The sequence below is a fragment of the Amblyraja radiata genome, chromosome 25, assembly GCF_010909765.2.
Source record: "Amblyraja radiata isolate CabotCenter1 chromosome 25, sAmbRad1.1.pri, whole genome shotgun sequence".
Classification (NCBI taxonomy): Eukaryota; Metazoa; Chordata; class Chondrichthyes; order Rajiformes; family Rajidae; genus Amblyraja; species Amblyraja radiata.
Window position 1 is genome coordinate 36,871,057 of NC_045980.1, and position 26,923 is coordinate 36,897,979.

Here is a 26,923-nt window from a genome sequence, read left to right on the forward strand (position 1 = left end):
CGAGGTGTTCCAAGGTCCTAAGCTAGTAGGCTGCAGGGCAGTGTGTCAGAAGGAACTGCAGATGCTGGTTTAAACCAAAGATAGACACAAAAAGCAGGAGTAACTCAGGCAGCATCTCTGGTGAGAAGTTTCGGGTTGAGACCCTTCTTCAGACTGACATCAGGGGAGAGGGAGAAACAGATAAGGAAGTGTAAGGTGTGAAAATAGGACAAAGGGAATGAAGATTAGTTATGTCTGTTAGCTGGGAGTTAGCTGCTTTTTTTCATCTCTGTTCAAAGCAGCAGAGATAAAATGTAGTCGGAGACAGTAAGACTGGTCGGAGAACTGCGAAGGTGGAGGGATGGAGAGAGAGGGAAAGCAAGGGTTACTTGAAGTTAGAGAAGTCAATGTTCATACCGCTGGGGTGTAAACTGCTCAAGCGAAATATTACATTCTGTTCCTCCAATTTGCACTGGGCCTCACTCTGACAAGCAGGAGGCGGAAGATCATTGGAAAGGGCAATGAAAGCTTCTGACTGTAGTCAGTAGAAGATGTCAGTAGTAAGGTGAGAGGGGAAAGATTTTAATAGGAACCCGAGGGGCAAATTTTTCTTACACTAGTGGTGGATATATGGAAGGGACTGCCAGAGGAGTGAGTACTATCACAATGTTTAGGAAACATTTAGACAGATACATGGATAGAAAAGGTTTGGAGGGATTGGGCCAAATGCAGACTCGATTGATTATACCTTTAATAATCCTTTACAGGAAATTACAGTGCCACGACAGCTTCAAGACAGACATAACACCACACATTTCCTCAAATAGCTTCCATACTTAACAAGTTAAAATACAAGTTAAAATACAATGAATGAAAAAAAGTGCAGTTATTTATGCGCATTATATAACCTTATAGCAGCTGGTATACAAGACTTCCTATGTCTCTCAGTTTTGCACATTGGTGCAATCAGTCTCTGACTGAAGATGCTGCTCTTGATCACCTTCAGGGCGTGTAGTGGGTGAGTGGGTTTGGTCATTATTGAACCCAGTTTGTTCAGAGTTCTGGCCTCTGCCACCTGCTGGACCGTTCGTTGCTCAGCCCCGACCACTGAGCCGGCCTTCCTGATCAGGTGGGGCTAGTGTGGATGGGGCATGTTGGTCGGCATGGGCAGGTTGGGCCGAAGGGTCTGATTCCGTGCTGTATAATTCTATGACCCGGGTGTGCAATAGAGATGGAGTTGCCGTGGGCTTGCTGCTGCGGTTCTTGGTGTACATTAATGATTAAAGCTACCTTGGAGGTATGGAGCACAACGCAAATGTAGAGATGACATGAAAGCTAGATGTGTTGGAAACAGTGAGGGACGTAGTCATAAGCTACCTCATAGCATCACATAGAATGTTCTAGAAAGATGGAATTCTTTCACACAGACAGCTGTGGAAGCCAAGTCAGTGGATATTTTTAAGGCAGAGGTAGAGAGATTCGTGTCGGGGGTTATGGGGAGAAGGCAGGAGAATGGGGTTAGGAGGGAGAGATAGATCAGCCATGATTGAATGGCGGAGTAGACTTGTGCTTGTTTTCTAACTTTTGTAGTTTTGATGAAAGGTTTTGACCACGAACAGTAACTGTTTCTCCACAGAAGCTGCCTGACCTGCTGCTAAATGCAGCAGTTTCTATTTTAATTTGAATACCTTGCATGTACGCTGGTGCCTGCCTGAACATTCATGTGGATGTTTTCTCTATGTCTACTGAACGACAAGGAAATAAAATGAAGTCAGAAATTAATTGTTGGTCTGATTTATTTCTAACGTGAAGACCCAGGATGACAGCGACTCATTGATAAACCTGGTTCATTGGTTGCGTCGTAGTTAGTGTCATTCCTGCCTTACTTCCTGTGTTATCTGTTTGAGTCATTTCTGTGGCTTTATCTGGGCTGTTTCTGCAGCTATTGCCAGCTCTCGCTGACTGATTCGGTGTACATTATTGTTTTTTAATCACCTTATTTTCAAAGCAGAGAAATCCCATCGTGTTAGTTGAGGAAGCAACTTCATACTTGGCTTGTTAACGTTTTATCATTTTGACATGAACATTTTTTCCATCTAATACCAATTTTCACTCTTGTTTGAGTACATTTGCTTTATAAATCCAATATTTTAACACTTTTTTTGTGTAATAAGCATCATAAAATGTATCGGAAGAAAAACTAGAGTCAAATCAATTAAATGTGGGAGAAAAAAACAGAATGTATGGCATGGAAGGTGAAGCCAACATTTCTTTTGAGTAGAAAGGAACTGCAGATGCTGGTTTATACTGAAGATAAACTCAGTGCTGGAGTAACTCAGCGGGCTAGCAGCATCTCTGCAGAAATAGGATGGGTGACATTTTTGCTGGGACCCTTCTTCAGAAGAAGCTATTCTTAAGCCTGGACATCCGAGCTTTGAAGCTTCTTGACGATACTTCCAGCCTTCCTGATGCAACGCACTGTGAAGATGGACAGGGAGGAAGGAGGTGACGAGCCTGTGCTGGGCTGGGCTGTGTTCTCAGCTCTCTGCAGGTTCAGCTGGTCAAGAGCAGTGCAATTGCCAGACCACGCTGAGATGCATCCTATCAACATCAGAAGAGTTCGAGAGACTCCTCATGGACACGCTGAATCTTCTCAGGCACATTAGCAAGTAAATGTGCTGATGCAACAATAGGTGCAGGAGTAGGCCATTCGGCCCTTTGAGCCAGCGCCGCCATTCACTGTGATCATGGCTGATCATCCCCAACCAGTACCCCGTTCCTGCCTCCTCCCCATATCAATTCAATTCAATGAACTTTATTTATCCGTTAGGAACTTTGACTCCGCTAGCTTTAACTCTCTCTTGAAAGTATCCAGAGAGCCGGCCTCCACTGCCTTCTGAGGCAGAGAATTCCACTGATTCACAACTCTCTGGGTGAAAATGTTTCAGCCAGAGATTTTGAAAATGTGCTTTTGTGATCACCGCATCAGCATGAAAGGACTAGGTTGGGTTGTTGATGATATGGTTGCCCAGGAACACGATGCAGTCTACCATGTCTACTGCACCTCCGTTGATGAGAACAGGATTGTGTTCACCCCTATGCTTCCTTCAGTCAACAATTAATTATTTTGGCTTACTGGCGTTAAGAAGCAGGTTATTGTTCTGATACCATAACACGTTTCTCGATGCCTTTGTATTCCTCTCATTGTTGTTGTTGATCCGGCTGATAATGCTGGGATTGCCGGTGAACTTGCAGATGGAACTGGCACTGTACGTGGCCACACGGTCATGGTATACAGTGTGTAGAGCAGGGGGCTGAGCAAACAACCCTGAGGAGGGTCAGCATGGAGGAACTGCAGATGCTGCTTTAAACCAAAGATAGTTACAAAATGCTGGAGTAACTCAGCGGGACAGGCAGCATATCTGGAAAGAAGGAATGGGTGACGTTTCGGGTCGAGACACTTGTTCAGACTGATTGACACGTGCAGGCCAGGAGGTTAAAGAGGTTAAAGGTCAGTGCATTGTCTTCTCAAGTCGTTACATCCAGTCACCTCCTAGATATTGAATGGGTGAAGATCTGTCTTGTCAGTAGCTGGTTTTGCATTTCTCCTTGTTGTGTTGTTTGTGGAGCATTGCAGCAATTCACACTCTCAAACTGGTAAAGTTATGACATTTACTTCAGTGATTCAGCGCCTGTGAGTGTTCGTTGTTTGACTTTCCCAATATGGGGCAGGGGTGTTAATGAATAGGCAAGGCAAGGCAACTTTATTTATATAGCACATTTCATACACGAGGCAGACTCAAAGTGCTTCACATAAAAACATGTCATACAATAAATGAAATAATAAAATGAAATAAAATAGAAGAACTAAAAGAAAAGAAAAGCAAAATTAAAAATGCATTATAAAAAGTGCAAAAGTTAAAAGTGCAATGTAGTTAAGATTTAGCTGAAAGCTAAAGTAAACATAAAAATTTTCAGTCTTGTTTTAAAAGTGGTCAAAGTTGAGGCAAGTCTTAAATCTTCAGGAAGTTTATTCCAGCTATTTGATGCATAGTAACTAAATCCTGCTTTCCCATGTTTTGTATTTACTCTGGGAATCACTAGCAGATTGGTTTCAGAAGATCCTAGAAGGCTTATATAGTGGAAGCATGTCAGTGATATACTTTGGTCCTAAACCATGTAGTGATTTATAGGTGAGCAGCAGGATTTTAAAATCAATTCTCTGACATACAGGGAGCCAATGTAAGGATTTAGGAATTGGTGTAATGTGTTCAAATTTTTTGGTCTTTGTTAGAACTCTAGCAACAGCGTTCTGAACAAGCTGTAGCTGCCTGACAGTTTTTTTTGGAAGACCTGCAAGGAGACCGTTACAATAATCTAGCCTACTAGTAATAAAGGCATGTACAAGTTTTTCTAAGTCTTGAGCTGACATGAGGCCTCTTAATCTTGCTATCTTTTTGAGGTGATAGTAGGCCGATTTTGTTACTGATTTGATGTGACTGTCGAAATTTAAATCTGAATCCATAATGACTCCAAGATTTCTGGCTTTGTTTGAAGTTTTCTGGGACAGAGAGTGAAGGTGTTGGGTTACTTTAAGCCTTTCTTTTTTAGCACCAAAAACAATTATCTCCGTTTTGTCCTTATTTAGTTGGAGAAAATTTTGGCACATCCAGTCTTTGACTTGCTCAATGCACTGGCACAACAGATCTATGGGGCGATAGTCATTTGGTGATAGTGCTACATAGATTTGAGTGTCATCGGCATAGCAGTGGTGGTCAAGATTATTATTTCGCATGATTTGCCCTAGTGGGAGCATGTAGATGTTGAATAAAGAGGGCCCTAAGATCGAACCTTGCGGGACTCCACACGTCACGTTGGTTGGTTCTGATACAAAGTCGCCAATGGAAACAAAATAGTTCCTATCTTGTAAATATGACCTGAACCAACTTAAGACTGTGCCTGAGAGCCCCACCCATTTTTCCAACCTGTCCAAAAGTATTGAGTGATCAACAGTGTCGAATGCAGCACTGAGGTCTAATAGCATTAATATTGAAACTTTGCCAGAGTCTGTGTTAAGACGGATGTCGTTTACAACTTTAATAAGGGCGGTCTCGGTGCTATGAAGAGGTCGAAATCCTGCCTGGAAGTTGTCGTAGCAGCCAGTTGAAGCCAGGAAGAGATTAAGTTGCTGGAGGACAACTTTCTCAATGATTTTACTTATGAAAGATAGGTTTGATATTGGTCTATAGTTGTTAATAATAGAGGCATCTAGGCTCCGCTTTTTTAAAAGAGGTTTAATAACTGCAGTTTTCAAGGCTTTTGGGAAATTGCCTGATTGAAGAGAGCTGTTAACTATTTGCAGTATGTCTATTGCTAGGCAGTCAAAAACATTCTTAAAGAAGTTGGTAGGTAAAGCATCAAGGCAGCAGGTGGATGGCCTTAGTTGTGTCACCGTTTCCACAAGAGTTTTAGAGTCTATGACATTAAAGCATGTCATCATTGCCACGTTACCTTTGCCTAAACAGGGTGGTGATCCAACATTTTTGTTTGAAGCGGTGATATTGATGGCACGTCTGATGCCTTCAATTTTATCTGTATAAAATAATGCAAACTCATTGCATTTCTGCGTGGAATGGAGTTCAGGTGGTAATTGTGTTGGGGGGTTGGTCAGTCTGTCAACAGTTGCAAATAGGGTTTTTGCCTTATTAGTGTTGTTGTTAAACTGGAAACATGCCAGTCAATAGACAATAAGTCATAGGTGCAGGAGTAGGCCATTCGGCCCTTCCAGCCAGCACCGCCATTCAATGTGATCATGGCTGAGCCTGTACAGTTTAACAAGTGCAACCCACTATTTATGGCTCTTTGCAGACAGAGCCATTTACTCCAGTGCCTTGGAAGATGCTGTGCTTTAGAGCAGTGCTTCTTAAACTGGTGGATACTAGTTCACACACTAGTTCCAGTGCCTTGGAAGAAGCTGTGCTTTAGACCAGTGCTTCTTAAACTGGTGGATGGTTCACCCAAGCGTGAATGAACTTATTTTGGGGTGAATGAGTTAATTTATGTATTTTGCTCATGTGACAAAATAAATTATACACAATGTAGAATATGGTGAAAATTACCAAAAAACATAAGAAAATCTAGTTGAGGGTGAATGCAATTTTGTGATAAAGACACTGAAATAATTTAAGAAGCCCTGCTTTAGAGAAATACTAGTTCACACACAGGCAAATCAGCATTGCTAGAGTTAGGCTAATGGTCATTCTGTTTACAAACCTATACTGGTTCTGGTTACCAAAATGTCCTCTCCCAGTTGACTGTTTCCACAGACTTAAACCAGTTCTATCTTAAATCCCATCATTAACTGCAGTTGTATTTTTGAACTTAAGATCTAGTTACACGGCTGATAAACAATAAATCACTGTAGATAATCCAGGTTTGTCTTACGATCAGCCAGCAGTTAATATGATAGAGTCGCAACCATACAGCAGGGAAGCAGGCCGTTCGGCCCAACTTGTCCATGCCGATCCAGATGTTTCATCTACATCTGCCTGCGTTTGGCACATATACCTCTAAACCTTTACTATCCCTGTACCTGTCCAAATGCCTTTTAAATATTGTTATATCACCTGCCTCTCGTTCCATAGATCTGTGTGAAGAAATTGCCCCTCAAGTTTCTACTAAATTGTTCCCCTCTCACCTTAAACCTATGTTCTTGATTCAAGGGATATGGGGGAAAAGCAGGAACGGGGTACTGATTTTGGATGATCAGCCATGATCATATTGAATGACGGTCGGTCATTCTGGTCGGTGGGGGCGTTGCGGGATGGCTGCCCTGCCAGCAGCGTGTTCGTCATTTCTACTTTTTTCGGGGTTTTTTTAGTATGTGCAAATGTGTGTTTTAATGTCTCTTGGTGTGTCTGGTGTGGGGGATGGTGAGGGGGGGAAAGGGGGGAACCGACACGGAGATGCGACTTTTCCATGTGTCCTCCCTCGCGGCCTAACACCATGGATTGGTGCGGCCTTTCCCGGAGTTGGGCCTGGAGCTTCAGCAGCGGGCGCAGTGTGGACATTTTGCATCGCAGAGCGGGGCGAACCCATGCCGGGGTCGCCAGAAGGGAGTGCCCCGATCGTTGGCCCGCGGAGTGTTACAGCCTGAAGCCACGGTCTGCAGAGCTTCTAGCTGTGGGTATGGTGTCCGGAGCCTGGGATCCCTCGTTGGGGATCCCCGGAGGAGAAGAGCTCCGACCGCTGGCCCACGGCCTACAACATCCTGAAGCGTCGGTCTCCGGTAGGGAAGCACCGATTCGGGACTTACCGTCCAGACGAGAGGGCCTGTACATCTGGCCGCTCGCAGCGGCGACTGCGGAGGTTTATGGCCCCGACCACGGGGGAACAATGGAGGAGGCCTAACTGTACTTTGTGCCTTCCACCACAGTGAAGAATGCTGTGGTGGAGTTTGTATCACATTTTTATTGTGTACTAGACCAAGTGCAGACCCGTTGGGTCTGTTCCCCCAATGTGCGGTTGTGGGGGGGGAGGCGGCATGCAGCGTCACACACACTAACTATCCCCCCCCCCCCCCCCCCCCCCCGCACTCACGCTAATTACCCCCCTCATTGAAACATATAAGATCGTGAGGGGCCTTAATCGGGTGGATGCACCGAGGATGTTCCCAATGATCGGGGAAACTAGAACTAGGGGACATAGTTGCAGAATAAGGGGGGGCTCTTTTAAAACTGAGATGAGGAAGAACTTCTTCACCCAGAGGGTGGTTAATTTATGGAATTCACTGCCCCAGGGAGCAGTGGAAGCAGAAACTTTAAATATATTTAAGACTAAAATAGATGGTTTTTTAGCTGCCAAGGGGATAAGGGGCTACGGGGAGAGGGCAGGGATATGGACCTAGGTATGGTTAGTATAGTAAGACCTGAGTGATCTCCTGGACAAGTGTCGATCGCCTAGATTGGGGTCGGAGAGGAATTTCCCGGATTTTTTTCCCGAATTGGACCTGGGTTTTTATCCGGTTTTTTGCCTCCCCCAGGAGATCACGAGGTTTTTGGGGTGGAGAGGGGTGATAGCGGTATAAAGGGGAGGGTAGTGTCTTGTGTTCTGTGTCTTGTGTCTACTGTTTGTGGGTAAGTGTGTCTGTTTAGTGTTCAGCCATGAGCGAATGGCGGTGCGGGCTCGACGGACCTGGTGGTCTACTCTCGCACCTACTTTCTATGTTTCTATGTTTCTATGATATAATATTAATATTATTAATTTGCTCCTTTTACCCCATAACCACCGTATCTACTGACGCATAGCCCCTAACTTGCAGTCACATCTAGAGGGGGGGGGGGGGGATGAGAGTGAGGGCAGAGAGAGAAGGAGCAGAGACAGAAACACAGAGAGAGGGGCAAGAGGGAGAGGAGGGTGGGGAGGAGGAGAAGAGGAAGGGTGGGTGGGTGAGGGGGGGAGGAGAGAGAGAGGGTGAGAGTGAGGGGGAGAGAGAGGGGGGGAGCAGGGAGGGGGAGGGAGGGGGAGCAGGGAGGGGGGGGAGGAGAGGGGGGAGAGGAGAGGGGGGAGAGGAGAGGGGGGAAGCGGAGAGGGAAGAGAGGAGAGGAGAGGAGAGAGAGGAGAGGAGGGGGGGAGGTGAGGGGGGAATGAGAGGGGGAGAGGAGAGGGGGGAAGAGGAGAGGGGGGAGGAGACGGGGGGGAGAGGAGAGGCGGGGAGAGAAGAGGGGGGAGAGGAGAGGGGGGGAGAGGAGAGGTGGGGAGAGGAGAGGGGGGGAGAGGAGAGGGGGAGAGAGGAGAGGGGGGGAGAGGAGAGGGGGGAGAGGAGAGGGGGGGGAGAGGAGAGGGGGAGAGGAGAGGGGGGGAGAGGAGAGGGGGGGAGAGGAGAGGGGGGAGAGGAGAGGAGGGGGGGGGAAGAGGAGAGGGGGGGGGGAAGAGGAGAGGGGGTAGAGGAGAGGGGGGGAGAGGAGGAGGGGAGAGAGAGTGCCTTTTTATTTCAACCCAAACAACCATTTGCAGGCAGTGCTTTTTTACTTTAACCATATTTTCATTTTCAAACCACATTAAGGGTACTTACTCATAGTTGTGTGGACATTTGTTCAGTTTTATTCACAGCTCAGAGAAACGTGACCCTCTGCCTTCCTCCAGCTTGCAGACACTGATTGAGGCAGGTACACAAAATTGCTGGGGAAACTCAGCGGGTGATATTCCAGCATCTGCAGTTCCCTTTTGAACACTGATTGAGGCACACCACTTCCTGGTTTTATAGTCCCTCCCCCCTGCCGCCAGCGGGGGCAGCAGAGAGAATGGGGAATTTTGTAAAATCATTAATATCTCTCTCATTTTTCATCGACGGGAAAAATCCTCGGCACACATGCGGCGGAGGGGGGCTCTGAGCGAGGTGGCCAAAAATGACGGCCGTAGGTGGCGGCATTCTCTCGGAAATCGCAGCACAGATCGCCAAAACCGGTCAAGAACAGAGTTTTAGTAATATAGATTGTGTGTTCTTTTTTATTGTACCGCTGCTGGCAAATTCATTTCACTGCACTTTATTGTGTATGTGATGAATAAATCTGATTGATTGATTGATTGATTGACGTTGGCTCGAAGGGCCGAATGGCCTACTCCTGCAACTGCTTTCTATGTTGACTCCCCTATAATGGGTAAAAAAAACTGCAAGATTTAAAAAATATATTTTTTGTTAGAATTAATGTATCCTCGTTGATTAAGTAATTTATTCAGTACAGATTTTTTTTTTAAAAAGTCATTATAAAAGGGCACTGTGCAGTTCGCAGTTCATGGCAGAATTAACTTTGCAGGCAATTGTGGTCTGAAACACTTCATCATTCTCTGGGTTTGATTGTAGTGCTTTGTTTTAGTCATTATGGTTCTGTCCCACGATGTCTATAGAAGGGAACTAGTATGCAGGTAGCAGAGACTGGGGAACATAAAGACCATGTTCTCGTGTACGTGTATCACATGATATGTCTCTTACACAGCGATCGACAGTTGCCCATGATTTTTTTAATTGTTGAAAGCCCCCCCCCCAAAGATCGTGCTTGAATCTTCGTGTTGTGGAAAGGGTAACTATGTCACTAGTCAGGGTGCCATTGTGAGTGAACACTGCAGACAATTTGATGTCAAACCCACCGCACAAATAGCTGATACTCTCAATATACTGCATCCCTCATACTAAGGCACTGTTGGACTGGCATTGAGAGCATCCTATAGTTCCTTATAAAAGTTCACTGACTTGTACAGCACCGTACGTTTTTAAACCACTTGCATATTCTTCAATGGTAGCCAAAAATGCTGGAGAAACTCAGCGGGTGAGGCAGCATCTGTGGAGCGAAGGAATAGGTGACGTTTCGGGCCGGGACCCTTCTTCAGACTGATGACAAAAATGCTGGAGGAACTCAGCGGGTGAGGCAGCATCTGTGGAGTGAAGGAATAGGTGACGTTTCGGGTCGGGACCCTTCTTCAGACTGGTGACAAAAATGCTGGAGGAACTCAGCGGGTGAGGCAGCATTTGTGGAGTGAAGGAATAGGTGACGTTTCGGGTCGAGACCCTTCTTCAGACTGATGACAAAAATGCTGGAGGAACTCAGCGGGTGAGGCAGCATCTGTGGAGTGAAGGAATAGGTGACGTTTCGGGTCGAGACCCTTCCGGGTCTCGACCCGAAACGTCACCTATTCCTTCGGGGTCTCGACCCGAAACGTCACCTATTTCCTTCGCTCCATAGATGCTGCCTCACCCGCTGAGTTTCTCCAGCATTTTTGTCTACCTTCGATTTTTCCAGCATCTGCAGTTCTTTCTTAAACATTCTGCATATTCTTCCATTGTCACTTTGACTCAGTTCGGAATTGTGCCGGAAGTCTCATGCATGAACGAGCCTGCCATGACCTTGAAGGGGAAGTGCATCAGTAAGTTTTCTTTTCTTGCATAATATTGCGAACTCTGTGTTTTGCTTTTGACTTCAGATCAGAATAAAAGGCCACGGATAGAAGGTGGTCGGCATGGAATGGTTTTCCAACACACAACTGTGACCACTTTAGGATCTACAACTATTGTCCCCTTACAGCAGCTCATGCCTACAGTGCAGGGTAAGAGATACCAAACACATCTTCCACATACGTCTTGTCTCATTTTCACAAACTGTTCTTCCATATGTTTTATGTTCCCGTCATCTATCCCCCCCCCCCACCAGAGCCACTCTCTATCACAAAGTGGGATTCATTTGTAGCAGATTTACACTCTCATCTTGATCTTCTTCTTCTCGTGTCCATCTTGTTACAAATGTCATCTTCCGCAAGCTTCCGGCGACAATCAGTGGAAGCCATCACTTGTCGCAATAGATGCTGGTGATAACAGAATGAGCTCAGGATACTTCCAGTTTCCAGCCCCGCGACCTGGACGTTTCTGCTATGGGGCGGCTTCTTGATGAATATAAAGAAAGCCAATTTTTTTATTTTAATTGCACGTGTAAGGGCGATGTTTTCAACAAGTTTACAATTTAAAAATGGGGGGGGGGGGGGGTAACCAGCAAGAGGGCATAAAATCCTCTCTGTCTCAGTCTCCCTCCATAACCGGTTAACTGGTGCATTATAAAGAGGGCTGTGCTATTTTGAAAGTATCAGTGAACTATAAAATGTAATACTTTCAAACTTTGTGTTGATGCCCGGAAATTCATTTCCTTTGAACCAAAATCTGGCAAAAACATATTTACCCGAGTATAGGTTCATAAAGATTTTATTATTTTCAATGCAAGGTATTTACATTTCTGAGGAATGCTTTTGGTAATATTCATAAAAGTCCAGACCATTGTGTGCAAGGCTCATCTCTTTTAACCATATAGTATTTCAGTTTTCTGTCATAAATAGGACTTGCCATTTTAATATTCCTTCATTGCATTTTAAGGTTCTTTCATCGCTATTTTATTTGCATTTTGGGGTTCCTTCATTGCTATTTATTTTACTAGTTATACTGGTTGTAATTAAATAGTTCAAAGTCTCACTGCATCATCTTTCTTCCCTCAGCACCTTTTTTTCCCTTCTCATTTCGTGAAAATAGTTGGGTGTCGGTAATGCTTGGTTGGGGTAGGGAAGGATACTGTGAGTTTTAGACACTAGAGCATCTAAGGTTCAGTGCGAGGATGCACCTTATTGTCTGCAGGATGACATTGTATACCAAGGCCCTGTTTGCACACAAGAGTTTGTAAAACTATTTGAGCAAGAACCATGTCTGCACAAAAGCTCGCTGTAACAGAAATGATGAAACTGAGTAAGTTTGGTAGTTTGACTGCAGGGGAAGTAAATGCTTTACTTGCACCAGTGTAGAACGTAGTGTGGGGGGGGAGAGGGATCCTCCTTCAGTGTCCTTTCATGACATTTTTCCTTGCAAGGAGTTAATGCTGTAAGTTAACTTTCACCTGAATAACAACTTCTGCACTGTTTCAAGCGTTGTTGCTCAAGGTTGATGATCGACGTTGATGGTGACGTTGATGGTTGATGGTGACATTGATGATCGACATTGATGGTGACGTTGATGGTTGATGGTGACATTGATGATCGACATTGATGGTGACGTTGATGGTTGATGGTGACGTTGATGATCGACATTGATGGTGACGTTGATGATCGACGTTGATGGTGACGTTCATGGTGACGTTGATGGTTGATGGTGACATTGGTGATCGACATTGATGGTGACATTGTTGGTGACGGTTGATGGTGACGTTGATGGTTGATGGTGACGTTGATGATCGACATTGATGGTGACGTTGATGGTGACGTTGATGGTGACGTTGATGAACGACATTGATGGTGACGTTGATGATCGACATTGATGGTGACGTTGATGGTGACGTTGATGGTGACGTTGATGATCGACATTGATGGTGACATTGTTGGTGACGGTTGATGGTGACGTTGATGGTTGATGGTGACATTGATGATCGACATTGATGGTGACGTTGATGGTGACGTTGATGATCGACATTGATGGTGACATTGATGGTTGATGATCGACATTGATGGTGACATTGATGGTGACATTGATGATCAACATTGATGGTGACATTGATGGTTGATGGTGACATTGATGGTGACATTGATGGTTGATGGTGACGTTGATGGTTGATGATCGACATTGATGGTGATGTTGATGGTTGATGATCGACATTGATGGTGACATTGATGATCGACATTGATGGTGACATTGATGGTGACATTGATGGTTGATGGTGACATTGATGGTGACATTGAACCAATTTCTGTTTCTCGTATTGTTTCAGCATTTGTACAGAGCCCGAGGCACATTCTTTCTGGGTTGTTAAAAGCACAAGTTTGGATGTATAAGATATCAGCTTATTTTAATGCATTAATCAGGTGCTGCGTCTAGCATTAAACAATAAACAAAGTGCTGGAGGAACTAGGTGGTCAAGCAGCCTCTGTGGAGGGAATGGACAGACGACGGTGATTGGTTGAGGAGTGTGATAGCAGAGGGGAAGATGCTGTTCTTAAGTCTGTGATCCTGGTAGGTGGAAGGTGGAATAGGGAATGGCCAGGGTGGCAGGCGTCCTTGATGATACCTCTAGCCTAACTAATGCACTGCCCTGTGAAGGTGGACTGGATGGAAGGAAGTGGTGAGCCTGTGATGGACTGGGCTGTGCTCACCACTCTCTGCGTGTTCGGGTGGTCAAGAGCAGGCAGCATGGCTTTCCAGGCAGGGGTGCATCCGCTCAGAATAGTGTCTCCCTAAATGTGTAAGTGAATCCTCACTGAGATAAGACTTTGACCTGTCATCACAGCCTGGAGGGGTGGCACTGGTGGATGTTTGTGTTCAATTCTGTTTCATTGTGTGTTTTGTTGCTTTTTTACTATTATGACTTCATGGCAACAACATTTCATTCAAACTTGTTTTTGAATGACAAATAAAGAAATTCAAACTCAAAATCAAATGCACAGTCTTCGCAGATGCCTAAATAAGATTCAAAGCACAATGTGCACAAAGAATGAAGAAGGGTCCTGACCCAAAACATTGTGTGTCCATTCCCTCCACAGACGCCGCCGCCTGATCTGCTAAGTTCCTCCAGCACTTTCTGTTGTGGTCAAGGTTCCAGCATCTGCAGTTCCTTGTGTCTGTATGGGATTCAACCTCAGCACACAAAGCTGTTTATATTTATTTTGCATTATATATTAACCATGAATTAATCTGCTAGAACCACTGACAACTTTGTCACAGACCTGTGGCAAGAATTGACATCTACACTGGTATTGGGATTGAAAGGAGTCTGGGAGATTTGTGCCATGTGTGATTATTCTTCTGCCATCAATTTCTGTGCCGGTAAACTCGATAAAATGATTGCATTGTATTGTTTGAACCCTATGGGAAGTTTAAATGTTTTAATTATTATCTAATAAGCTCCCAATTTGATTGAACTGTTGGTTTGAGACAGCTGTCTCTGTTCCTCTCCACAGTAGGTCATCGTGCTTTGTAGGAAATGTCAGTGTGCTGAATTCAGTACAACCGATAAATATGCTTTGGTCACATTTTACCCGCAGTAGTGTCAGTAAGCTGTTTATTTAACCTGCTGTCTCAGTTGAAGACTCTGCTGTGAAAGTAATTGCTGACTTTCTGTAAGGGAAATTCTTCTGCCAAAGAACTTTCTTCTTCTCATTGAATGTGCTGAAAGGTTCTTTTTGCTGCAGATCACGTGGATTTCAAACTCAGTTTATACTTGCATTTGGAATTTAATAGCTATTTTTGTTTCTGGTGCAGTATTCCAAGAATCGAAGTTTGAAGCGTTGAAGGTCTGCCTGTGATAACTCCTGAAAAGACCAACTCTTATCTGTCCGCATATAATCCATGTGCCTTTGCAAAAGTCTCTTAAATGCCACTGTGGTATCTGCCTCCACCACCGCCCCTGGTACTGCATTCTTAGTACCCACTGCCCTCTGTGTTACCTCTTGCCCTCTGTACATCTCCTTCAAACTTTGCCTCTCTCTCACCTTAAAGCTATGCCATCTAGTATTTGATATCTTCATCCTGTGTAAAAGGCTCTGACTGTCTACCCTATCTATGCCTCAGAATTTTATCAGGCCTCCCCTCAACCTCTGCTGATCCAGAGAACACAATCCAAGTCTGTCCAACCTCCCCCTGTAGCTAATGCACCCTAATCCAGACATCACCCTGGTGAACCTCCTCTGCACCCTCTCTAAAGCCTCCACATCCCCCCTGTAATGGGGCGACCAGAACTGCACGCAATACTCCACATGCAGCCCGACCAAAGCCCTATAAAGCTGCATCATGAGTTCCTGACTCGTATACTCAGTGCCTCGACCGATGAAGGCGAACATACCCTGTGCCTTCATCACCGCTCGATCTACTTGTGTTACCACTTTTAGGGAGTTAAGGACTTGGACCTCTAGATCACTGTGAACAGCAATGCTGTGAAGGTTAAGCCATTCATTGTACATTTTCCCCTTGCAGTTGACCTTCCATAGTGCAACACCTCCCACTTGCTCGGATTAAACTCCTCCTGCCATTTCTCCGGCCATTTCTGAATCTCATCTGTACCCTGCTGTGCACTCTGACAGCCTTCCTCACTGTCCACAACTCTAGCAATCTTGGTGGCATCTGCAAGCGTACCAACCAGCCCGTAAACGCTTACGTCCATGTTATTTGTATACTTTACGTCACAAACAATAGATGCTTGCCCTCTGCAATGAATCAAGACTCTAGCAGTTCTGATACTTGGGAGGGGGGGGAGGTTCGATCCTTGGTGCCGTGTGTGGAACGTGCTACTGGGTTGTTGTGCCGATGGCATTTGTTTATCATTGAGATGTAGCTGAATGAATGAAGACAGGAGCAGGCGGCAGTGACTCAGTGTGCTCTGTGTTTAACATCTCTACAGGTGGAATGCCCCCCACTCCTCAGGCCATACAGCTGACGGGCCAGAAGCAGAGCCAACAGCAGCAGTACGATCTTTCCAAAGGGCCGCCGGTGCAGAACGCAGCCAGCCTGCACACACATCCTCCCCAGCTGCCCGCTCGGCCCACATCCATACCGCTGACCCCAATCCCAGCTGCCATCCAGTTGGCGCAACAGCACATGGTGGAGACCCAGCTGCAGCTCCAGCCCCACGCCCAGCTCCAGCCTCAGCCCGTGCTCCAGGCCCAGGCCCAGGCACAGAACCTCCTGCAGGCCAAGAGCCAGACGCAGCCCATCTCTCTTGTCCAGACTCAGACCCAACTCCAGACGCAGCTGCAGCAACAGGTCCAAGCTCCCCTTCACCTCCCGATGCAGATTCAACCAGCACCACTTCACCTGGTACCAGAACACCTTCCACAACAGGTAACCACACTCGACACACAGCCTAATGTCAAATGTCTAATGAATGGTGCTCTATAGGGGCAGCACAGTGGCACAGCTGGTAGAGCCACTGCCTCACAGCGCCAGAGACCTAGGTTTCATCTTGACCTCCGTGTGTTGTTCATACAGTACGTGCTCGCTGTGATTGCACGGGTTTCCCCCGTTATACAGCGTGGATGGACCCTGTCGTGGAGAACAAAGGGGACGGTGGGGGTGAGGTTATGGGTGGGGGTATGGGTGGGGGTGGGGGTGAGGGTATGGGTGGGGGTGGGGGTGGGTGAACAATAGTTGAGGGTACTTTTGTAACTTTGTCGGCATCTTGTGGCAACTCTTTTGTGTATTGTGTATGCAAAAAACAAAGAATTTCACTGTACATTCATGGCACTTTATGTGACAATAAAGTATCTATCTATCTAAACAGACCCTTTGGCCAACATGCCCATGCCGACTAACATGCCCCATCTACACTAGTCCCACCTGTCCACGCTTAGCCCATATCCCTCTAAACCTATTCATCATTCACCATCGTTGAAAACATTAGCGACGCAGTGGGGCTGGTTTCCAACGGGAACGGTGACGGACAGACGCACCACACATCTCTGTCCTCCAGTTCCTGCCGACTTCCGCCGCTGGAAGTATAGGATTTTGCTTTACCTTCATTCCTAACAATGCAATGTACGACAGTGAGCCCAACTTCTACTGAAATGTGGATGGCCGTTGGCTCGCTAGAAGCCCATCCTCCCTTTGACAGGTCTTGTTTCTGGTCCTGCTGAGGGTCCAAAGCCCCCTCCTCACTGGCAAACCAGGTGGGGGAGACGGTTTAGTCGCCGACTATCCGACCATCTAAACCTATCCTATCCATGTACATGTCCAACTGTCTCTGAAATGTTATGATAGTACCTGCCTCTGATGTGTGTATTTGTGCCTTTAGGTCTCTTTGCATTTCCACTCCGTTTCAACGGCTAAAATATGTGACCACCCTACTCTTCCTGATGATAAACAGCAGCAGTCTATCCAAAGTGGAATTAGTTTTTTCAATTACATGAATTTTATTGCTCTGCCTGCTCTTTGAGTGATTTTGTTTTAGACAATAGGTGTAGGAGTAGGCCATTCGGCCCTTCGTGCCAGCACCGCCATTCAATGTGATCATGGCTGATCATCCACAATCATTGTTCCTGCCTTCTCCCCATACCCCCTGACTCCGCTATCTTTAAGAACTCTAACTCTTTCTTGAAAGCATCCAGAGAACTGGCCTCCACCGCCCTCTGAGGGAGAGAATACCACAGACTCACAACTGTGTGTGAAAAAGTTTTTGCTCATCTCCGTTCTAAATGGCTTACCCCTTTTTCTTAAACTGTGGCCTCTGCTTCTGGACTCCCCCAACATTGGGAACATGTTTCCTGCCTCTAGCCTGTCCAGACCTTTAATAATCTTATATGTTTCAATAAGATCCCCTCTCCTTCTAAATTCCAGAGTATACAAGCCCAGCTGCTCCATTCTCTCAGCATGTGACAGTCCCGGCATCCCGGGAATTAACCTTGTGAATCTACGCTGCACTCCCTCTTTTCTCCCTGAGCTTGGAAACATTTCCGCATCCCTGACTCCCTGCCATAAAACCTCCAAGAGATCCCTTTTATTTCATAGCCATACAGTGTGGAAACTGGCCCTTCGGCCCAACATGCCCCATCTTCACTAGTCCCACCTGCCTCCGTTTAGCCCATATCCCTCTAAACCTGTCCTATCCATGTACCTGTCCAAATGTCTCTTAAACGCTGTGATAGTCCCAGCTTCAACTACCTCCTCTGGCAGCTCGTTCCATACACCCACCACCCTTTGTGTAAAATAAGTTGCCCCTCAGGTTTTGCTAGATTTGGCATCCATTCCTTCACAATATTATTGCACATAATTATCTTACGCACATAATTATTGAAACGTTTGTGCTACAAGTGCTACAGCTGTTCTGTTTTCTAAAAGACCTTGTTGCTTCTGCAGAAAGCATGAATTGTTGATGAAAATCCTTTGTTGTTATCTAGACGGTGACATTGATGCGATCAGTGAGTGAGACTGGCCAGGTGTGCCAACGACTGATTGCCAACTCGCTGCTCGCCCCATCTGTGCCACAAATGACCCTTACGAGCACCGTGCCCTCTGCCCCCGTGCCCCAGACATTGACTACTCGACCAGCGTCGCCCGTTCTGCCAGCCAAGCCACAGGGGTTGGTCAGCCTCTCTGTCATAACACCGCCTAAAGCCCAGGTGGTGTTACCGAACCCAGCGGCTGCTGCTCAGGAAAACACCACCAACGCACAAGACAAAGTCGTGGAACAAGTCAAGCAGGTAGGAACGCCGGTTGTAACTTGGGACGTCCGAGCTGTGGCTTTTGTCAACTGTAGGAAATAGAAGCAAGCTGTCGATTCAATGGTAATGTTTGCTGTATCATTCAGTGAGATTGTGGTTGATCTTGTATCTCAGCTCCTCCGGCGCACACTGGTCCCTTATCCTTTGGTTCCCTGAACAACAAAAAAACTTGTTGTTTAGTTGATCATTGAGTGGACGAAGGCATCAAAGCCTGAACGAGTTTCAAACGATTCCATCCGGACAACCTATTCAGCGGTACACAAAAAAGCTGAAGAAACTCAGCGGGTGCAGCAGCATCTATGGAGCGAAGGAAATAGGCAACGTTTCGGGCCGAAACCCGGAAGGGTTTCGGCCCGAAACGTTGCCTATTTCTTATAGTGGAGATTGTTCAACTCTTTGCATGGAGTGAAGGAAATAGGCACCGTTTCGGGCCGAAACCCTTGCCTATTTCCTTCGCTCCATAGATGCTGCTGCACCTGCTGAGCTTCTCCAGCTTTTTTGTGTACCTTCGATTTTCCAGCATCTGCAGTTCCTTCTTAAAAACCTATTCAGCGGAATGTGTGTTCCACATTTCACTCCTCTGGTGAAAAGTGAAATGGCTTTGTACTTTCACCTCATGATTTTATACACCTCTATAAGATCACTCACTCCCCAGCCTCCTGTGCCCCAAGGAATAAAGCCCAACCTCTCCCTATGTCTCTGGCCCTCGAGTCCTGCCACATCCTCGTAAATCTTCGCCGCACTCTGTCCAACTGTAAATGCTGGAGATCATCCTAAACACAGGGAATGTTATTAATCACTGAGGTCTTAAACATTTGCGCTCAATGCCGATGTATATTTGTGACACATTTCTCCTCATCAGTGGATTTTTTCTCTATTCTGTCCCTTCTCTATCCATGCCTTGGGTGTATTTGAACCTGCCTTCAGCAGCTCGACCACCCAGTCCATTAGAGTTTTGAATTACTCATATGATTTTTCAGCATAACAAGAGATCATCATTTCTCTGTACAGAATATTTGAAGCTATTGCCCATTTCTCATGTCTTTGTAACATTTTTATGTTAAACTAATACCTTTATCAATTTGTTTTCACCATATATTCAGACCCTGGATTTCAGACTATAACGCCAAGTTTCTGAAATATTCCTAATTTTTGTAATTGTTTTGCTAAAAGCCATTAATCTGCTTCCTCTGGTTACAGACTAGAAAGTGTTCAATACTCTTTAAGTTCCCAAAGTGTATCATCCTGCTCATGTCAGGATTAAATTCGATGATCCGGCCAGTTTCCCATCTGATCAATATCCTGCTAAATATTCCTTTGCTCGTTTCATTGGTAGGAAAACCAGATACATCAACGGATTTCAGAACTTAGGAAAGAGGGATTGTGGTCGATGAGAAGACTGCCGCGACTTCAGGAGGCACAACGGCCAAAGTCTCACTGGGATTATCTGCTGGAGGAGATACAGTGGATGGCGGCAGACTTTGCTCAAGAAAGGAGGTGGAAGATGGGTATTGCTAAAAAGGTAAATGTGTTTTAGTTTTAGCATTTACAGGGATGGTGTGGAAAGGGACACTTCAGCCCACCACGTCCGCGCCAGCCAGCAGTACACTAGTTCAATCCTGCACCGTGGCGTAACAGTAGAGTCTTGCAGAGCCAGAGACCCGGGTTCGACCCTGACCCCTGGTACGGAGTTTGTACGTTCTCCCCGTGACCTGTGCGGGTTTTCTCTGAGGTCTTCGGTTTCCTCCCGCACTCCAAAGACGTGCACGTTTGAAGGGTAATTGGCTTGGGGTAAATGATTTTTAAAATTGTCGCTTGTGTATGTACGATGGTGTTAGCGTGCGGGAATCGCTGGTCGGTGCGGACTCAGTGGGACGAAGGGACGATTTCCACGCTGGATCTCTAAACTAAACTACACATCTTTTCTTGATGCAGTGTTTAAAGTAAAAAAAAAAGACCTGGTAGGATATATATACAGAAAGAAATCGGCCTTAAGTGTACGAGAATATCATGTATATTAAAGTATAACGTCAGGATAAGTGTCATTAATTCATTTAATTTCTTTAGTTGGTTTAGAAAGTAGAAGGTGCCTGCATAGTAGATGGAGATGAACAGTAGAAACAGTGCAGGAAGGAACCGCAGATGCTGGTTTAAACCGAAGATAGGCACAAAGTGCTGGAGTCTCTGGAGAAAAGGAATAGGTGACATTTCGGGTCGAGACCGTCCTTCCCGACGACCCGAAATGTCACCTATTCCTTTCCTCTAAAGATGCTGCCTGACCCGCTGAGTTACTCCAGCATTCTGTGAAACGTCACCTATCCATGTTCTCCACAGATGCTGCCTGACCCACTGAGTTACTCCAGCATTCTGTGAAACGTCACCTATCCATGTTCTCCACAGATGCTGCCTGACCCGCTGAGTTACTCCAGCATTCTGTGAAACGTCACCTATCCATGTTCTCCACAGATGCTGCCTGACCCGCTGAGTTACTCCAGCACTCTGTGAAACGTCACCTATCCATGTTCTCCACAGATGCTGCCTGACCCACTGAGTTATTCCAGCACTCTGTGAAACGTCACCTATCCATGTTCTCCACAGATGCTGCCTGACCCACTGAGTTACTCCAGCACTCTGTGAAACGTCACCTATCCATGTTCTCCACAGATGCTGCCTGACTCGCTGAGTTACTCCAGCACTCTGTGTCTGTCTTCCATTTAAAGCAGCATCTGCAGTTCCTTCCTGCAGGTTTAGATAGGCACATGGAAATGCAGGGATATAGATGACATGCAGGCAGAGGAGATGAGTTTAAATTGCATTGATGGTTAGCATGGACATTGTGGGCCGAAGGGCCTGTTCTTGTGCTGTTCTGTTGTACAGTTGTGTTGTGTTGTGGCAATATTGATGTTGTCCCAAGAAACATTGAGTGGTTACTTTGTGTGAGCAGCTTGCACGCACTGTTGTACGCCATCACGAGGAACAGAAGCTGAAAGAAGAGCGTGCAAGGAAAGAAGAACATGCCAAACTACGAAGGAAAGCGGCTTTGGTTGCCAGGGAAGTGTTGCACTTCTGGCAGAATATTGAAAAGGTACGGTATCAAGCAGGTGGGACTAATGTAATCTTTCCTAACCCCATTCTCCTGCCTTCTCCCCATAACCCCTGACACCCGTACCAAACAAGAATCAATCTATCTCTGCCTTAAATATATCCACTGACTTGGCCTCCACAGCCGTCTGTGGCAAAGAATTCCGCAGATTCACCACCCTCTGACTAAAGAAATTCATCCTCATTGCCTTCCTTAAAGGAACGTCCTTTAATTCTGAGGCTGTGACCTCTAGTCCTACAGCTTCTATCTTCCAACATGCACCTCTTCAAAGTTTGTGAGTGCAAGGAAGAGATCCTCTGGTCTTTGGCAGTGAGGACAAACATTTTATTTCTCCATTGTCGAAAGCAGAGAATGCCCTGAGTACCCAATGATAACCAGAATACAGAAGTTGGAAGGTCATGTTGCAGTTATATAACACTTTGGTGAGACCGCATTTAGAATATTGTGTTCAGTTCTGGGCACCGTGTTATAGGAAAGATATTGTCAAGCTTGAAAGGGTTCAGAGAAGATTTACGAGGATGTTGCCAGGACTAGAGGGTATGAGCTACAGGGAAGGGTTGAGTAGGCTGGGTCACTATTCCTTGGCGCACAGGAGAATGAGGGGTGACCTTATACAGGTGTATAAAATCATGAGAGGAATAGATCGTGTAGATGCACAGGGTCTCTTATCCAGAGTAGGGGAATCGAAGACCAGAGGACATAGGTTCAAGGTGAAGGGGAAAAGATTTAATAGGAATCTGAGGGGTAACTTTTTCACACAGAGGGTGGTGGGTGTATGGAACGAGCTGTTGGAGGAGGTAGTTGAGGCTGGGACTATTGCAACATTTAAGAAACAGTTAGACAGGTACATGGATAGGACAGGTTTGGAGGGATATGGACCAAACACAGGCAGGTGGGACTAGTGTAGATGGGGCATGTTGGCTGGTGTGGGCAAGTTGGGCCGAAGTGCCTGTTTCCACACTGTATCACCCTGTGACTATAACTGTTCTTATAGTTTATTTTATTTTTTCTCTACAGGTTGTGGAAGTCAAATTGCAGCTTTACATGGAGGGACAAAGAAAGAAAGCATTACTTTTACGAAAGGGGTCATCCAACAAAGGTTAAGGCTGCAGTTCAGTAATTATTTAAAGAATTGTTAAGTTTACTTCTGGGGGGTCAAAGCAGAGTGCTAATACCCCACAGGGTGGAGCAGCGGTAGAGTTGCTGCCTTACAGCGAATACAGCGCCGGAGACCCGGGTTCCATCTGGATTACAGGCGCTGTCTGTACGGAGTTTGTGCGCTCTCCCCGTGATCTGCGTGGGTTTTCTCCGAGATCTTCGGTTTCCTCCCACACTCCAAAGACGTACAGGTTTGTAGGTTAATTGGCTTGGTAAATGTAAAAATTGTCCCTAGTGTGTGTAGGATGGTGTTAGTGTGCGGGGATCGCTGGTCGGCGCGGACCCGGTGGGCCGAAGGGCCAGTTTCCGCGCTGTACCTCTAAACTAAAAAAAGGTTTGACTTTAAAGTGAAATGCTTGAGGGCTCTAATTATAACATTCAACTCTCTATTCCAGATCAAGTTTCTGACTCCTCATGGCCCCTGTCAGAAAAGCAGAGTGATACAGTAAGTTCTTAAATAAACCATTCCTATCACATACTGTTTGAACTGGAATGTTAATAAACACTTTTGAGTACTTTACTTAAAAAGCAGCTGAAAATGAAGACCTAGAGTGGTTTATGTTGGTTAAAAATGATCTATGGAGCTGTTACCAACAAAGTAAGATAATTCAGACTAGATAGACACAAAATGACTGAAGAAGGGTCTTGATCCGAAACATCACCAATTCCTTCTCTCCAGAGATGCTGCCAGTCCCGCTGAGTTACTCCAGCATTTTGTGTCTTATCTTCGGTTTAAACCAGCATCTGCAGTTCCTACATGATTCAGACTTTAGGTCGACTAGTGAGGAAGACCTGCAAAGAAACACATGTCTGGAGCAGCTCAGTGGGTCGAGCTGTGTTGGAATAAATAGGGAAGGTGATAGCGGGGACCTTTGAGAATGACGAAGAGTGAATGGAACCAGATAGGGGTGGGACCTGGTGGGTGAAGTGTGAGGGGAGTAGGTGGATGGAATCGAGAAGGGCAAGGGAAACAAAAATGGGATGATGAGGACAGGTGGGGTCTGGGAAATGGGGCAAAAATGGGATGATCAAAGGTGGATCTGAAATAGAGTCAAGAATGTTTTATTGTCATGTGTCCTAGATCGAACAATGAAATTCTTACTTGCTGCAGCACAACACTTTATGTAAACATAGTATGATATGACAAAGGAGAGAGAGAAAAGCTCAGTGTGTGTATATATACACATATGCACAACATACATATATATACATATATATATATAGACAAAAATGCTGGAGAAACTCAGCAGGTGAGGCAGCATCTATGGAGCGAAGAGGAGTGTTGAGAGAAGAATTTCTTGCAGTTACTGAAACAAATTAATCATGACGGATGCGGTATCTGAACTTGCATATTTTTACTTCATAGGATCCATTGGGTAGTGAAAGCAGAAGGAGATCTAGGGACGCTGGTGACACAGGTTTGTAGACCATAAGATCATGTGATAGGACCAGAATTAGGCCATTTAGCCCATCAAGTCTACTCCGATATTCAATCATGACTGATGTCTCCCTCCTAACCCCATTCTCCCCGTAACCCCTGACACCCGCACTAATCAAGAATCTATCTATCTCTGCCTTAAATATATCCACTGACTTGGCCTCCACAGCCTTCTGTGGCAAAGAATTCCACAGATTCACCACCCTCTGACTAAAGAAATCTCTCCTCATCTCCTTCCTAAAAGATTGTCCTTTAATTCTTAGGCTGTGCCCTCTGGTCCTAGACTCTCCCACTAGTGGAAACATCCTACTCATGGAAAAGTCCCAGAACTCGGGAGAAAGCAGCAACCTTGGAGCTCTGGCTCCTAAAACTCTGAATTACTCTACTCTATCCGGGCCTTTCACTATTCTGTACGTTTCAATGAGGTCCCCCCTCATTCTTCTAAACTCCAGCGAGTACAGGCCAAGTGCTGACAAACGCTCATCATAGGTTATCCCACTCATTCCTGGGATCATTCGTGTAAACCTCCTCTGGAAGGTTGTTAAGATCACAGGTTGTCCGCAGCCATTATTTGTATTTATACCTGCATGCAGACAGGGCTATAACTGTTACAACATCCAATTTCAGTGGAAGACTGTGAGGAAACCATTGAAGAACAGGAGGCCACTGAAGGCACAGTTGACCATCAAACTGAACTGGCAGACTTAGCCAGGCAAGGTAATGGGAGATTTGCCACAAATGTGCATGGCAGATTAATATCAGGGGCACAGGATTAATGAGTTTAGTTTGGAGACACAGCATGGACACGGGTCCATGGGCCCACCGTCCACACTGGCCATCAATCCCCTCAATCACACTAGTTCCATGTTACCCCACTCTCACTCACTACACACAAGGACCAAGTAACGTACAAACCCGCACGTCATTAGGATGTGGGGTGGAACTGACCAGCCGATGGTCACAGGGATAACGTGCAAACTCCACACAGATTAACAATCAGCTTGGAACGGTGAGGGTGGATTTAAGATTTTAAATCATAAAGTGGTTTGGTTGAATGAGATGGGTTTTGTTGAAACGGTTTTTGCTCTTCCGAGGAAATTAAAGGGCCTGTCCCATTAGGCGATTTTTTAGGTGACTGTCATAGTCGTAGTAGGTTGTCGTGAAACCGACGACTGGACCAATGGGCCTGTCCCACTTAGGCGATTTTTTAGGCGATTGCTGGTGACTATGGCAATGGAATTCACCGGTCAGCAACAGCGACAACCTACGCCATCCTGGCGACAATCTACGACAGGAGCAGACAAACTGCAACAAGCCCACGGTCGCTGACTGTCGACAAAAAGTTTTGAACATTTCAAAATCCAGCGGTGACCAAAAAAACGCTACGACTCTTTGGGCGACTGAGGAGACGACTCACGACCGTACAGGCGACACCCCAGCAACCATGTGGCGATAGCCTAGTCGCTGGCAGTTGCCTAAAAAATTGCCTAAGTGGAACAGGCCCTTAATAATAAGGTAGTGACAAATTAGAGCCAGACCACGAAGGGAAACAGAAACACTGTTCACACAAAGGAAAGAAATCTGATCATTCCTTCCTTCCTTCCTTCCTTCCTTCCTTCCTTCCTTCCTTCCTTCCTTCCTTCCTTCCTTCCTTCCTCGTCAAGTGATTGAATTTGATGAATGAATGGAGTTGAGTTTGGAAGATTTCTGTTGGGGTAAGGGAATCGCTGGAAATGGAGCTAAAGTGAGCAGGTGATATTGTGGTTGGGGAACTATTTGAAGTGTGCAGCACCTTTGAGGGGCTGGAAGGCCTTTTAAAAATAATTATTCTTTTAATTTGCTTGAAGCTGAAATGCCTCTGGAAGACCTGATGCGACAGTATGCTGGTGCTTATTCAGAGAACTTTGATTGGCCAATTCCAGATTCATCTAACAGTGAAGATGATGATTGTGAGGAAGATGAAGGAGGTAAGTTGTGGAACATTCTAAATTGACAATTAGTCGCCACATTCGTTGCCTTTCTTCTTTCCTGCAACTTAACCCACATCAATATAAAGACTTAGCAAAACACAAAGTACTGGGTCAGCATCTCTGGATGAATGGATAGATGATGTTTCAGGTTGAGATTCTTCTTCAGATGCTGCCTGACCTGCTGAGTCCATCCAGCACTCCATCTTTTCCTCAAGATTCCAGCATCTGCAGTGGTCTCTAGTGGTGTGATATGAAAATTAACAGATACTTTCAGGACCTTTTGAAGACACTAGGAACTGTAGATGCTGGGTTACAAAAAAAAGACTCAAAGTGCTGGAGTAACTCAATAAATCAGGCAGCATTTCTGGAGAACATGGATGGGTAATATTTCAGATCTTGTGCAACTAATTTCAGTGTGAATACTGATGAATATCTCTCTCCCTCTCCCCCTCTCTCTCTCCCTCCTTCTCTCCCCCTCTCTCTCTATCCCTCTCTCTCCCCCTCCCCCCCCTCTCCCTCTCTATCCCCCTCCTTCTCTCCCCCCCTCTC

General features: G+C 45.8%; 1 protein-coding gene across 1 annotated transcript in view; it reads left to right on the forward strand.

Moving 5' to 3' along the window:
- ep400 (E1A binding protein p400) overlaps nt 1-26,923 on the forward strand; it is a 121,662-nt gene that overhangs the window by 18,733 nt on the left and 76,006 nt on the right. The window contains exons 5-14 of the mRNA XM_033043077.1: nt 10,957-11,079; nt 15,891-16,330; nt 18,382-18,684; nt 20,042-20,227; nt 21,650-21,790; nt 22,826-22,907; nt 23,362-23,411; nt 24,333-24,384; nt 25,032-25,121; nt 26,252-26,388. Of these exons, the coding sequence (XP_032898968.1) occupies nt 10,957-11,079; nt 15,891-16,330; nt 18,382-18,684; nt 20,042-20,227; nt 21,650-21,790; nt 22,826-22,907; nt 23,362-23,411; nt 24,333-24,384; nt 25,032-25,121; nt 26,252-26,388 (1,604 nt within the window). The remainder of the gene's footprint in view (nt 1-10,956; nt 11,080-15,890; nt 16,331-18,381; nt 18,685-20,041; nt 20,228-21,649; nt 21,791-22,825; nt 22,908-23,361; nt 23,412-24,332; nt 24,385-25,031; nt 25,122-26,251; nt 26,389-26,923) is intronic.